At 40.1% G+C, this 12,097-nt stretch overlaps 2 protein-coding genes across 4 annotated transcripts; one reads left to right on the top strand and one right to left on the bottom strand.

Moving 5' to 3' along the window:
* Nucleotides 1–426: 426 nt before the first annotated feature.
* Nucleotides 427–4,772, bottom strand: LOC103974342 (protein COFACTOR ASSEMBLY OF COMPLEX C SUBUNIT B CCB3, chloroplastic). The gene is made up of 3 exons (XM_009389147.2): nucleotides 4,631–4,772; nucleotides 4,489–4,514; nucleotides 427–1,222 (listed from the first exon to the last, which is right to left on the bottom strand). The coding sequence occupies exons 1-3, from the start codon at nucleotides 4,689–4,691 to the stop codon at nucleotides 695–697; spliced, it is 615 nt and encodes a 204-aa protein (XP_009387422.2). The 5' UTR covers nucleotides 4,692–4,772; the 3' UTR covers nucleotides 427–694.
* Nucleotides 4,773–4,970: 198 nt separating this feature from the next.
* LOC103974343 (UDP-glycosyltransferase 73C4-like) lies at nucleotides 4,971–11,207 on the top strand. 3 transcript variants are annotated; one of them, XM_065104151.1, is made up of 4 exons: nucleotides 4,976–5,110; nucleotides 5,182–5,236; nucleotides 7,960–8,072; nucleotides 9,395–11,207. In XM_065104151.1, exon 4 carries the CDS (start codon nucleotides 10,410–10,412, stop codon nucleotides 11,121–11,123), a length of 714 nt encoding a protein of 237 aa, XP_064960223.1. In that variant the 5' UTR covers nucleotides 4,976–5,110; nucleotides 5,182–5,236; nucleotides 7,960–8,072; nucleotides 9,395–10,409; the 3' UTR covers nucleotides 11,124–11,207. The 3 variants fall into 3 exon arrangements, with proteins under 3 accessions (XP_064960221.1, XP_064960223.1, XP_064960222.1); XM_065104149.1 differs by lacking the exon at nucleotides 5,182–5,236 and having other exon boundaries at nucleotides 4,971–5,110; XM_065104150.1 differs by lacking the exons at nucleotides 4,976–5,110; nucleotides 5,182–5,236 and adding an exon at nucleotides 6,937–7,254.
* The last annotated feature ends 890 nt before the right edge of the window (nucleotides 11,208–12,097 follow it).

Here is a 12,097-nt window from a genome sequence, read left to right as displayed (position 1 = left end):
GTAGAGGATGGCAATCTACTAAACATTTGGAGGGAATGTAGCAATATCCATTCAATTTGATGCAAGTGATCCAAGTGCATGCATTGCTAGATTACTCATTCTCCTAGTGCAGCTTTTTCTCTGTTGGAACAGAAGCCATTGTGATTAAATTATTGCATTATTGTTTTGTAGTAAAATCATTGCATTATCATCAGTATCCAAACAGGCCTAAAGTTGCTACCTAACAAGCTCCTAACCAGAGCCAAGTTTTGACCAAGATGCCAAGAGTTGAAAATGATCTTTGGTCATTGAACTCAACAATGTCCTAACAACATGAATTTCAAGAACTAGATTTAAACTGTGCAGAGACAGCAAAACACATTATATCAAACAGTAGTAGTGTGTAACAAAAAAAATTGTCAGGAAGCTTTGGGGTGCCCAGAGACATGATAAATGATGAGAAGATATTTATTCCAAGGTCAAAGTATACATACAAAGGTTACCTGTTCAATGTAATGAAAGAAACAAACCAAGTCAAACATATAACATGTAGGTGACACCCCAGATTCATATACCTGCAGTCTCATACAACCAGGGTACCAGAATTTTCTCCAAATGGTGGAAGTTAATGTAACTTGCCAGATTCGACAAGTAGGCAACTGGATGTTGAGCAGAAGAAGCTAAATAGTGATAGAGAACTGTACACATCAATGTTCTACAACTGCTGAGATAGAAGCACTAATAACCCTTGAGGCCCTACTAATATTTCGTTCAAGAAACTAACCAATCCAAACCAGACAACAGGTGTGACATCTACTCCAGCAAGAGGTGGTATCACCTTCCTTGTGATGCTGAGAAAAGGTTCTGTAGGAACATAAGCGATAATGTAAGGGAATTTCTTCACTGGGAGTTTGGGGTACCAAGACATGATGATCCTTAGAATGAACAAAAAACCAAATGCTGAGAGGAAAGGGCCTGTGACACTGATAGCAAGTTTTACTGTGGCAGGATCAATATCTGCTATTATCAAGCCCTGTATGTACTCTGATAAAGCTGCACCTAGGTTCTGGGGAATAATTGGTAGAGAAGGTTGCACACATCTTGATGGATCATATGGTGTAGCTGAAGCAGTCATGAGTGCTGATTGGATACTGCAGGGCACTGTGACATTAAGCAGGCAGCGGCTTCCAGATCTGCTGATGGTATGATGTACTTTGCCTCGTCTAATGCTCCTGATGAGCACCTGTTGAGAATCTTTATTGGAAATCTGGCAGCTCAATTCATTGGCAAAAAATATAAAGTCTAACAAATTAAATGAGCAACAGAAGACAAATTTAAAGCAGCACAATTTCTGATCATGTCTTGTCGAACGAGTTGGCACCTAAACGGCGTGAATGACAATAAAACCAGATATAATTTCCCAAGTATGATTGTTTCTTGATTTTCCATATATGGGCCACTACTGTCTTTGTGGGAAGAGTTAACTTTTATTAAACAATCTTGTATTTCGTCACATTATTTATAAAATTTCCAAGTGAGTTACCCAGGCAACTATTTCACAAGCACATGTTTCAGGTCTAAGTCCACAATAGCCCATAGGGGACTGGGTTTATATAACTCTGACCCATGATTGAATCATTGTAAATAGTTAATCAGTTTTGAGAAATTCAGAGACACTGACGATGTGCTAGCCACTATGCAGAACAATAATTGATGCTATATATCTGGGAAATTTGTTCATCTCTAAAGAAGAAAACCAACCATTTGTCTGTGATGGACAAGGTGATGGAAGGGGAACAATTAAACTCCACACACCACTCGAGGAGGCTAATTCCATTCCAAAATAGATTGCCAAGTATGGATAATTTACATGGTAACTTACCAAGCAACTAGCAACTAAGAGATCTGAAACTGATCCGCAGCTTGTGTATTACACAGATTCTGGAGAGAACCCGATCCTTTCCGATAATATATATTTGGTTGAAAGGAAGCTCTCATGACAAATTAGACAACGATCTAGAAAGTGTATTCTTAATATTTTCCTTGAGTACAAATTCAGTACAGCTTCAGGTAATATACTACAGTGATTTAAAAAGGCGCTCGGGCACTCGCCTAGGCGCTCGGGCGAGGCGAGGCCCGAGCGCCTCGCTAAACTTCCAGGTGGCGCGCTTCAAAGAGGCGCCACCTAGGCGCTCGCCCGAGCCCAGGCGTTGGGTACTTCGGGCGAGCGCCTATGTTAAACCAGGCGACCGAACCAGGATTTTAGGTCTGGTTCGGTCTCCGGTGGTTAGTTGGTTCAATCGAACCAACTAAAATCGATATCAGCTATCGCCGCCCAACCCTAACCGGCTAACCCTGCTCGTTGCTGCTGCCGCTACCGCGCCCGCTACTTGCCGCTGCTGCTCCCGCGCCCGCTACTCGCCGCTGTCGCCGTTTACCGCTCCTGCTCCCGCTACCGCTGCTCGCCGCTACCGCTGCCGCTGTCGCCACTCGCCGCTCCCCCTCCTGCTGCCTCCTTACACTCCCGCTCCCGCTGCCTCCTTACACTCCCGCTTCGGCTCCCGCTGCCGCTGCCGCTTCCTCTTTTCTCAATCAGCAAACTCAGCACCCCGTTACACTCTTCCTTCTCCTTCTGTATTCTGTTAACAGTATACTGTATACTGTTAATATTGTTAGGTTTATTTAAAATTATTAATTTTTAATACTGTTAATAGATTAATAATATATTATTTTGATTTTAATACTGTTAATTTTTATTTATTTGAAATTATTGTCAGGTTTCAAGATAAATTATTGCAAAAGTATTAAGCTTGGCTCCTGCTATTGTTGAAGACATAGAGAATGAAACATATCTTAATGAAGAGGAAGAAGTCAAAGGACAAGAGGAAGAAGACAAATTCAATGAAGATGATTTGTGTAAAAATGACGATAATATTGATTATGATAAATGACTTTAATATAAAATTTTATTGTTTTGAATTTTGAAACTTTTTGTTAATGTGATATTGTGATTTTGTATCTTAGATTTTTTTAATTTAATAACATATATTTATTTAAAATTTTAAATAATTATATTTATTAATTATATTATATATTTTTATATTTTAACGCCTCGCTTCGTTCGGGCGAGCGCCTAGCGCCTCGGGCGTTTTTGGACCTTGGCGCCTAACGCTTTTTAAATCACTAATATACTACTTAAGACTGGAGAAAAACTCAGGTATTGAGGTCTTCAAATATTTTATGCCTTGGAGCATGAAGATCTTACAATTTAGATGTAGTAAGAACTTATTTAGAAATCTTAAATGAAGAGACTGAATTGGAGGTGGACTCACTTAAAGATGGCCTAATCGGCTAATCCAATATTTAGCTTGATGATTATTTTCTTTATTGTTGGTGGTATGACAATTTTTTCTGTGTAAATGTTTGTTACTGCAGAATGAGATCAGTTAGGCCTTCAGTACTTATTTGTGCAAGATGCAACTAAGGATCTTAGGAAAATTGCTACCCAAGTGATCCACCGCAAATAGATTGATGTTTTGCCTTTAAGATGAAAACATAACTTTTGAAAGAGTCAAAGACCAGAAATGAAAGTAAAATGAATATATAATGGTCGAGCTTAATAAAAAGCAACGTTAATTATTGATGCTAATATCTGCTGAATATTCAAAATGCAGGTGAAAAGAACCTTTTCTAAAATTCCAATCCAAGTCCAAGAATGGGAATAACTTCTTTTGTTTAGAAAAGCTGAACTTCAGAGGAAGATGTGTATTCAAGAAAGTTTAACTGGAACAAATTTTAACTGGATTCAAGAAAGTTTTGATGTGCTAGACATTCCATCACAATTCCGACTCAAAAGACTGCTGAGAGTTAAACAAAGCATCGGTAAATGTTTACTTATTTGCCAAATGCAACATTATAATTTTTTTATAGTGAAGTATTAGAACAATTTAGACAAAGTGGGTAAAAGCTCCTCTATGAAAATTCATGCAATAAGTAAAAAAGGAAACAGATCTTAAATTATTTGCTTATCATAAAGAAGAATCGAAAGTGGTTCCTGACCAATTTTGCCAGATCCATGGCGACTAGGTAAGTATTCGTAGCTAAATTTCATTGTTTTTTTTTTTTTTTTTTTTTTGCAAATTGCTTTCTTTCGAACTATCCAAAATCTCGTGCCAAAGTCCACATAACTCTAAGCAATGCTTCTTTCAGTGAAATGTTATAAACTGAATCAATTTTCAGTTGTATGTGCTGATGAAATTTCATGCAACTTGCGAAGTTGGCCAAATCCGAAACAAGAAATTACGATTTGGAATGAACAAAAATACTTCTCAGAAGTCAAGCTTTACCATTGCTCCAGAAGTAAAAATGTCGAAGCCTACATTTTGCCAAGTTCACTGCAAACCTAAGCTACTCCTAAGTCGGACAAAAGGTCCAATTAAGAGTGATCGGAACCCAAAGTCTAATCTTTTACCTCATAAAAGAAGGGAGGGTGGTCGAATAGAGTCTTACCGGACTTACACTTCCACGCAGAATTCCTGCATACAAGTCAATCAAGTCAAGAACCTCATCATCAAGAAAACAAGAAACAGCCAAGAATTCCAGTTTGCGAGAAGGAAAGGTAGGGCGGAAGAATCCATGTCGAGGGCCTCACCTGTCACTTTCTGGTGACCAGATAAATCGAAGCGGGTGATCGAGGCGGATGGCAGCGCCATGCGCGGCGAAGGAGGACGGAAGACGGATAGGGAAGAGGCGGGATGCGCAAAGCAGAAGGCGTGGGATTTGGATAGGGTGGTGTGCATCTATCCATGGGGTATACACTGGACTTAGTTGTAATAAATTAGTAAATATGGGCATAAATAACAATTTACACCTTTCCGTATTTTGCATAATAGCCCTTATAATATTTTGATTCTAACAAAACCTTCTCGTTACACGGATATACTTATCTTATACGCGCGTATAAGCAAAAGCCAAGGGACTGCGATCTCTTCGCCTCCACCTTGGGCCCACTTGATAGCGTAACCGTTTACCGCGCGTCATTCGCTTCTCTGCTCGTCTTCTCTCTTTGCTTCCGATTCAAGGTTGCTCCGGCCGAGTTCTTAGTAGATGGATGAAGCCCCCCCTCCCCAAGGTAAATCGCTTCCATCTCCACCCTTTCGTTCGTTCTCGCTTTCTTTTTCTTATTTTTGGATCACCTATCAGTTGGCTCTGTTATTGGTGGATTTCACGTTCTTGGGACTCCCATCGATCCAAGGTGGTAAGAAGCCTGGTGCTTGGTGCTTCACTTGACGCCCTAATTATGAATTGTATTAGGAGCTTGGAATTTTGGAATTGGATTTGTAGTTGCTAGCAAAAGATGATAGACGTCTGCAACACTTCCTATTTGGTTGGTGTTACTTTGCCCTCATTGTTAAGTGGAAGAATTGAGTACTTGTAATTGTAGTGTTTCTCTGCTACTGGTCTAATTAGGAACTGATTCAACTCCATTGCCATGTCAAGTATTGTTGAGTCAGCTCCATTGCCAATCCCTTGTTCCCTTTTTTCTTTTTTCCCTCTGCTTTGTTAGGGTAGGTAGTTTTTTTATGCTATTGTAAGGCACATGCTACTCCAGTGGAGATTAGGTACCATGGTAATGATTTGTTGCATATTTTAGGGATCAGGTTTGGTTTGTCTTCCTGGCGCCTGATGTGTATTTCTCAGCCTATTCTAAGTGAAGGTTGAGTGCCAAAACTGCAACAATGTCGCAGTTATTTGAATACTTCTTAGCATAGAGTAAGTAGCGACAGAGCACAGGTTCGAACAAAGAATTGCAGATGCAATTCCAGAAGTAGTTTTGATCAGGTATTTTTTCAGTATGAAGAGGACGAACTTACATGCTCAATGCAAGTTGATTGCCATGAAGTTGGCTACATGAACCAGTAATAGCCATTGCACGCAAATGATAAAGCTTTTGAAACTGTATCTGAGTCGCCACATTTTAGTTTCTGAATTGTAGAGACCATGGATTTGAAACAAAAGAGGTATATTGTTTAGAATAACAGAGTACACATCAACAGTTACCATACTGATTCTGGTGCCTCACTGATATTGTAAATGTTTTGCGACATGTAATGACATGCTCTGAAATGGAAAAACATGGCATCAGACATGGAAATATAATCAACAGCCATGTACAGTAGCATGATGCATTTGATGGATATTTAGTCTGTCTAGTTTCTTCTTGTCCAGCTTAGATTTATATACTTAGCTGGACAGGGTTTTCTGGGTGATCAGGAGGGCCCATGGTCTAGGCTTTCAACTTCCAGGGCAGTTGTATTTTATCATACAGCTTGAGTACATATTTTAGTCTTTCATGGGATAGTACTTGTAAATTTTCCGAATCACTGCACTTCATCCAACCTCATCTAGGTCCCATAAAATTCAGCATCTTTTGACCACCAAAGCTTCAAAACATAATGATTTCTCTCTTGATGTATTCTTGATGATACTTTATATGCTTATTAGCCTCTTTGACTTGTACATATGTATGAATATTTGGTCGCAATTGTCCACTTTGAGGATGAGCTTTGGCATTACAATGTTGTTTTTCCATTGCACACTAGGGGTCAAGGAGTTTGAGTCATGCAAAATGACCTTTCTGTATGTAGGGGTGAGGTTGCTTATATTTTACCTACCCAGGCATGGATTGGGAGGAGCCCTAGGGCATTGGTTTGTCCCATATTTCATCAACATATCTGTAAATGGAAAACTAAGTTTCAGGAGGAAGTCAACATCAGGATGCTATATGTTTGCTAAGGTTTATGATGTCATTCTAATTCTAAATATGCATGCATATTCAGTTATGTTTAGGAGAATTAGCAGCTATGCATGAAATTTATGGAGTATGACACTTTTCTTCAGCATACGGGCATATTACTATGCATCTCTCTAGTATTTTAGCAAACAGTGGTTGGGCTTTGCAACTATAAACAATCACAATGTGAAACAAGCACATTGTAATCAAGTTAGATTCGTTCATGGCATTACTTCATCATGTAGGAGTTTTGTGAAGGTAAGTTCCCACCTATTCTGATTAGAGTTTGAACTATCATCTGGTGGCTTTGGTATGTTGTTTATTGCCAGGCTACTCAACAAATAGCAAAGAGGAGAACAATTGTGGGCCTCTAACGTCAAATTCTTGAATTTAGTAGTTTCTATTGCAGCTAACCAGGTTTTGGATACTTGTCAGAGACGAGGAATTTCTGTTAAACACAGCTTTCTCGGTGATCTCATCAAGTACATTATCTTTTCAAATACTAGATTCTTTATTCTACCTTTATCTAGCAGGATACAACACTTTAAATTTCATATATATAGAAGAATTACGATTGTTCCTCAGATGGATCTGCCTGTGACTCCTTTTGAATAAGAAATGTGTAGTGCATCTATTGAGCCTTCATGTGGAAGTAAAATTATACCTGATTGAGTAAGCACATTAACTGCATCAAAAAATTAGAACTCTACTGGATTTTAGGCTTATGGCAAAGAAGTCTGTCTCACTTCATAAATTTTGGACTGGCCTTTGTCTCTAGTGGATTTTAGGCTAGCGGCAAGAATGGGAAAAAAAGAGGCTCTTTCACTTCATGGATTTTGCAATGGCCTGTGTCTTTCATACTGAATGCCAGATAAAATATTTGAACTAAAAACTATTGTTTTAGTCATATCTCTTTCATTAGCGGTCTTCATTCCAGATCCCTACCTCTGTATATGTTATTCAAAGGAATATCCAGAGTAGCAAAAAGCATTAGATATGTGTCTTGTTGATGATTTCTCTAGGCTTTTCTTCTTGCATGAAAATGGGAACTTGTTTGAATAGCTATGAAAGAAACAATTTCTTCTCTCAAGATATGTTGCACTCGGCTCAGAGTTCTAATCCTTTCAAGCTTTGTTGCTGTTGTTGCATTACAACTACTATTTTAACAATTGTTTTTTTGTTGTTAGCTTGCTGCAAATCAGATCAGCGGTTGTGGAAACACATAAGTTCTGCATCGTCTGCTGTTTATATTTTGATCATAACACATAAATGCAGAAGAGGAGATCGGTCCTGCAGAAAGGTTAGTTACTAATCCCTCTGCTTTCTGCTTGCAGCAACAGATGTTATCTACGAGAATTTGTTTATGCTACCTGCAAAAGAAAATGAAGTTAATAAGCTAACGCACTAACATAATTATCACGGCCGATGTGCACACAAAGATAATTGTAAGAGCTTGAACAGATACCAATAAATGATTCAAAGGTAAAGAATGGTTCAATAATCAATTAAGCACACACAACAGAGCATTGAATGTGCGGTTTTACTTAATCCATTTTGATATTTATTTCTTTTTCTGTACTTTTTAAGTGAATTATGTTAGTTTTACAAAATGCAAATTGAATCTACAAAATAATATGTGGTTGTTTTTATCATGTCAATCACAGTTTAACCCAACATTGGAAGTAGAAGCGAATAAAAGAATTAGATTAACTTAGATCTAATGAATGTAGACTTATTGAAGTTACTAGGTCAATTATTTTAAGTCATAATAAATGGTGTCAGGCCTGAATAGTATTAAACATGATGAGAGTATCGAATAATAAATGGTTACCCATAAATGAGATTAGAGGACATATCAGGACATATAAGTTGGGTTGGTATTAGACATGATAAGAGATTCGAATAGGAGAAGATTATCTGTGGATAGAATCAGATAACACATCGTTGTGTGAATTCATGTGTTTATATAGATATGAACATGGATTAAAGAAAATAGACAAAAGCTCTTGTTTCTACGAGTCTCTTTCTTATTTCTTATGATATTATTACTCCTTTTGGTATCATCTATTGATTCCAAACTGTGAAAGCCATGTTTCGATTCGGATACTTTTGGGATTCTCCTAGTAAACAAACAAGTGCTTTTTCTTGTATAGATCTCATTTCAATAGCAATTTAATAGGTCTATCCATCTTGATCAAAATAGGGTCATCGGTGGACAAGATTAAAGGGTGCATCATAAGGTGGAATCACCACTAGATTAGACCTCATGTGCACCTACTAGATTAGACCTCATGTGCACCTACTAGATTCTAACTATGTTAGGCTTTAACGAAGATGTTAAGCCCTTGAACAAGAGAGATTATAACATAATATGGATCACTATTATCTAAGTCTCATGTGAATCTAGTAGATTTTGGACACTGTTAAGTCTGTAAGTAGAGGAGACTATAAAATCCTAATCCAGTCCAACATCAGAATGCTATAAAAATTTAGATTAATATATACGAATTTGATGGATGAACTATTATCAATTTAAGTATTTTCAACGAGTGATTCAGGCATAACAAACTGAATCGAGTGACTCAGGCATGACAAATTTGATAAATCAATTATTCATGACAGTGAAGCGGAAGATAAAGTTAGTCTGCTACAGGGATCATGACAGTGGAAGATAAAAGAAAGCAATGACAACGTCGTGACAGTCGAAGTTAAAGATGGATAGATCCTTCTCCGATAGACGAAGGAAAGTGTGACTTTTTCAAGAGGCCTTGGAGGCGTTCCTTATCGACATCATGTTATCAGGGACATGGCCTGCTCCTGTTGACCTTTGAATTGAGGTCAACAATGTTAAAGATGATATGCGTCCATCTCTATGAGCCCTTTCAAGTTTGACACGTCTTGTTCTTAGTCGACCACTTCGCTCGTCATAGTGGCCTCGTGCTCCATCAGCCGTGTATGTTTGGTCGACCGAGTCTGATTTATCCTTCTGGTCAATGGTTAATGCGGCACGATGTTGACATAGTGATATGGGTTTCATAGTGTCGTCATAGCTCGGGTCTTCCCATCCGCTTCGCCACCCTCCCCTTACCCTCGTTGGAGGTGGGCCTCCCGGAGGGCTGCGAGACCGGCGACAGCCTACCCTCCATGGACTTGATGCCCAACCTCTACCACGGATCCAAGTTTCTGCGGCAGCCCTTGGAGGAGCTGCTTCGAGAGCAGACGATCGCCCCGAGCTGCATCATCTGTGGCGCGTGCTACCCGTGGACTCCGGAGGTTGCTCGCGAGCTCGGCATTCCATGCTTCATCTTCCAAGGCTGTGGCTCCTTCGCACTCTTTTGCATGCACAACCTCTACTGTTACAGGCCCCATGAGCGCGCGTCGTCCCCGTCCGAGCCCTTCGTGCTCCCAGGCTTGCCATTTCATTTCGAGATCGCCAGGCAGCAACTACCACTTCAATTCCAGTTGTTGCCTCGTTTCACGGAGATGCGCAATGAAGTACGAGAGGGCGAACTCGCCATGGACGGTGTCCTCGTCAACAGTTTCGACAAATTGGAGCCAGGATATGCCGAGCGCTTAGCGGCGGCCTCCGGGAAGAAGGTGTGCACCATCGGACCGGTGTCGCTGTGTTAGGTTGGGCATGGCTAATAGGGGTAAGAAGATGTCAGTGGATGCAAGCCGATGCTTAGATTGGCTTGATTCGATGAAACCACGGTCCGTGATCTACGTCAGTTTCGGTAGCGTGGGCAGCTTCGCACCCGCTCAACTGATGGAGCTCGGCTACGGTCTGCTCGCCTCAAACAGGCCATTCATCTGGGTCATCAATGGCCTGGAAAGGTTTCCGGGAGCAGTAGACCAATGGCTGCAAGAGAAGCTCGAGAAAGAAGGTGACTCAAAGTGTCTCTTGATCAGGGGGTGGGCGCCGCAGGTGATGATCCTGTCGCACCCGGCGGTGGGTGGTTTCTTGACGCACTGCGGGTGGAACTCGACGCTGGAGAGCGCGAGTGCGGGCGTACCGATGGCGACATGGCCGCTCTTCTCGGAGCAATTCCTCAACGAGAAGTTGATCGTGGATGTGCTCGAGATCGGAGTCGCGGTGGGCGTCAAGACCTCCATGCAGCAGATGAAGCAATCGTCGGATGAGGGAGCGCGGATCTCGAGGGAGGAAGTCGCTAAGGCCGTGGAGAGGTTGATGGACGGAGGGCAGGAGGGAGAAGAGAGGAGAAGGAGAGCTAAAGAATTTGGAGAGAAGGCACGGAAAGCGATGACGGAGGAAGGTTCTTCGTATGAGAACGTGACACGATTGATTGAATTGGTGGCAACAAAAGCGAAGGAACAGGAGATGAATGTATGACTTGTTTTCCTCCACTAAGAATGTAGCACACGCTATGCGTCAGAAATTGTTTGGCGAAATAAATGATAACATCACTTGGCTTCTTCTTGTTAGGTGAAATTGGACGAATACCTTTACATCTTCATAGTTCCCTGACAATGATTAATCTGTCAAGTACACATGAATCAATAGATCATCTTTTTGATATTTTATATGTGATGTGATATAATAATTTATGAGTCCAACTGGGTGGAGGTGCCAAATAGACAAGACGGGGACAGCTGAGGTCGGCTCCACTTAGATTAGCACAGTCCAAGTTAGCACAACTGAGATTTGACTGTACAGAAGTTGGCACGGGTCAGATGACCTCAGCATCGACCAAGTCAGCATTAAGCAGGTCAAAGACACGCATCTCGATTTGGGCTGGTGTAGGTCAGAAAGAGTCTGTAGTGCCTCGGTAAATCCAAGCCTATACTGACGACGCTAGTGCTTTTGCAGTTTGGCCTCCGACTCATAAAAGATCCTTTCGATTTATGTTTGGATCGGTAAGTAGGGTTATAATCTTAATATAATTTAAATTACTTGGACAATAAAGTTAATTGAAGAATTTAAGTATGAAAAAAATCTATTATGAATTAGTATTAATTCTATAAATATATTTTTTCTTTAATAAACACGAGAAGACCGAGAGAAAATGCTTCTAGTTTGTTCTATACATATCTTATATGCATCGCAAGGGTTCGAGTGCTCCTAAAATTCTTTTTGTTTAGTAGTTTAGGGAGGATCGAAAGCAAAGCTTTTCAAATGTATATATGAGCGGGTCCAAATGAGATCTCGAGCCTGGATTTAGAGAGAGAGAGTGTAGTATTTCTTATATTTGATGTGAGAGAGAGAGAGAGAGAGAGAGTGTGTGTGTGTGTAGTATTTCTTATATTTGATTATCCTCGTATATTAAATAATTTACGTATAAATGTTTTGTAGGTTGTTAAATCAAT

The sequence above is a fragment of the Musa acuminata genome, chromosome BXJ2-4, assembly GCF_036884655.1.
Source record: "Musa acuminata AAA Group cultivar baxijiao chromosome BXJ2-4, Cavendish_Baxijiao_AAA, whole genome shotgun sequence".
In the NCBI taxonomy this organism is placed as follows: domain Eukaryota; kingdom Viridiplantae; phylum Streptophyta; class Magnoliopsida; order Zingiberales; family Musaceae; genus Musa; species Musa acuminata.
Note: the sequence above shows the minus strand (reverse complement) of the source record. Positions and strands in the feature narration are given on the sequence as shown.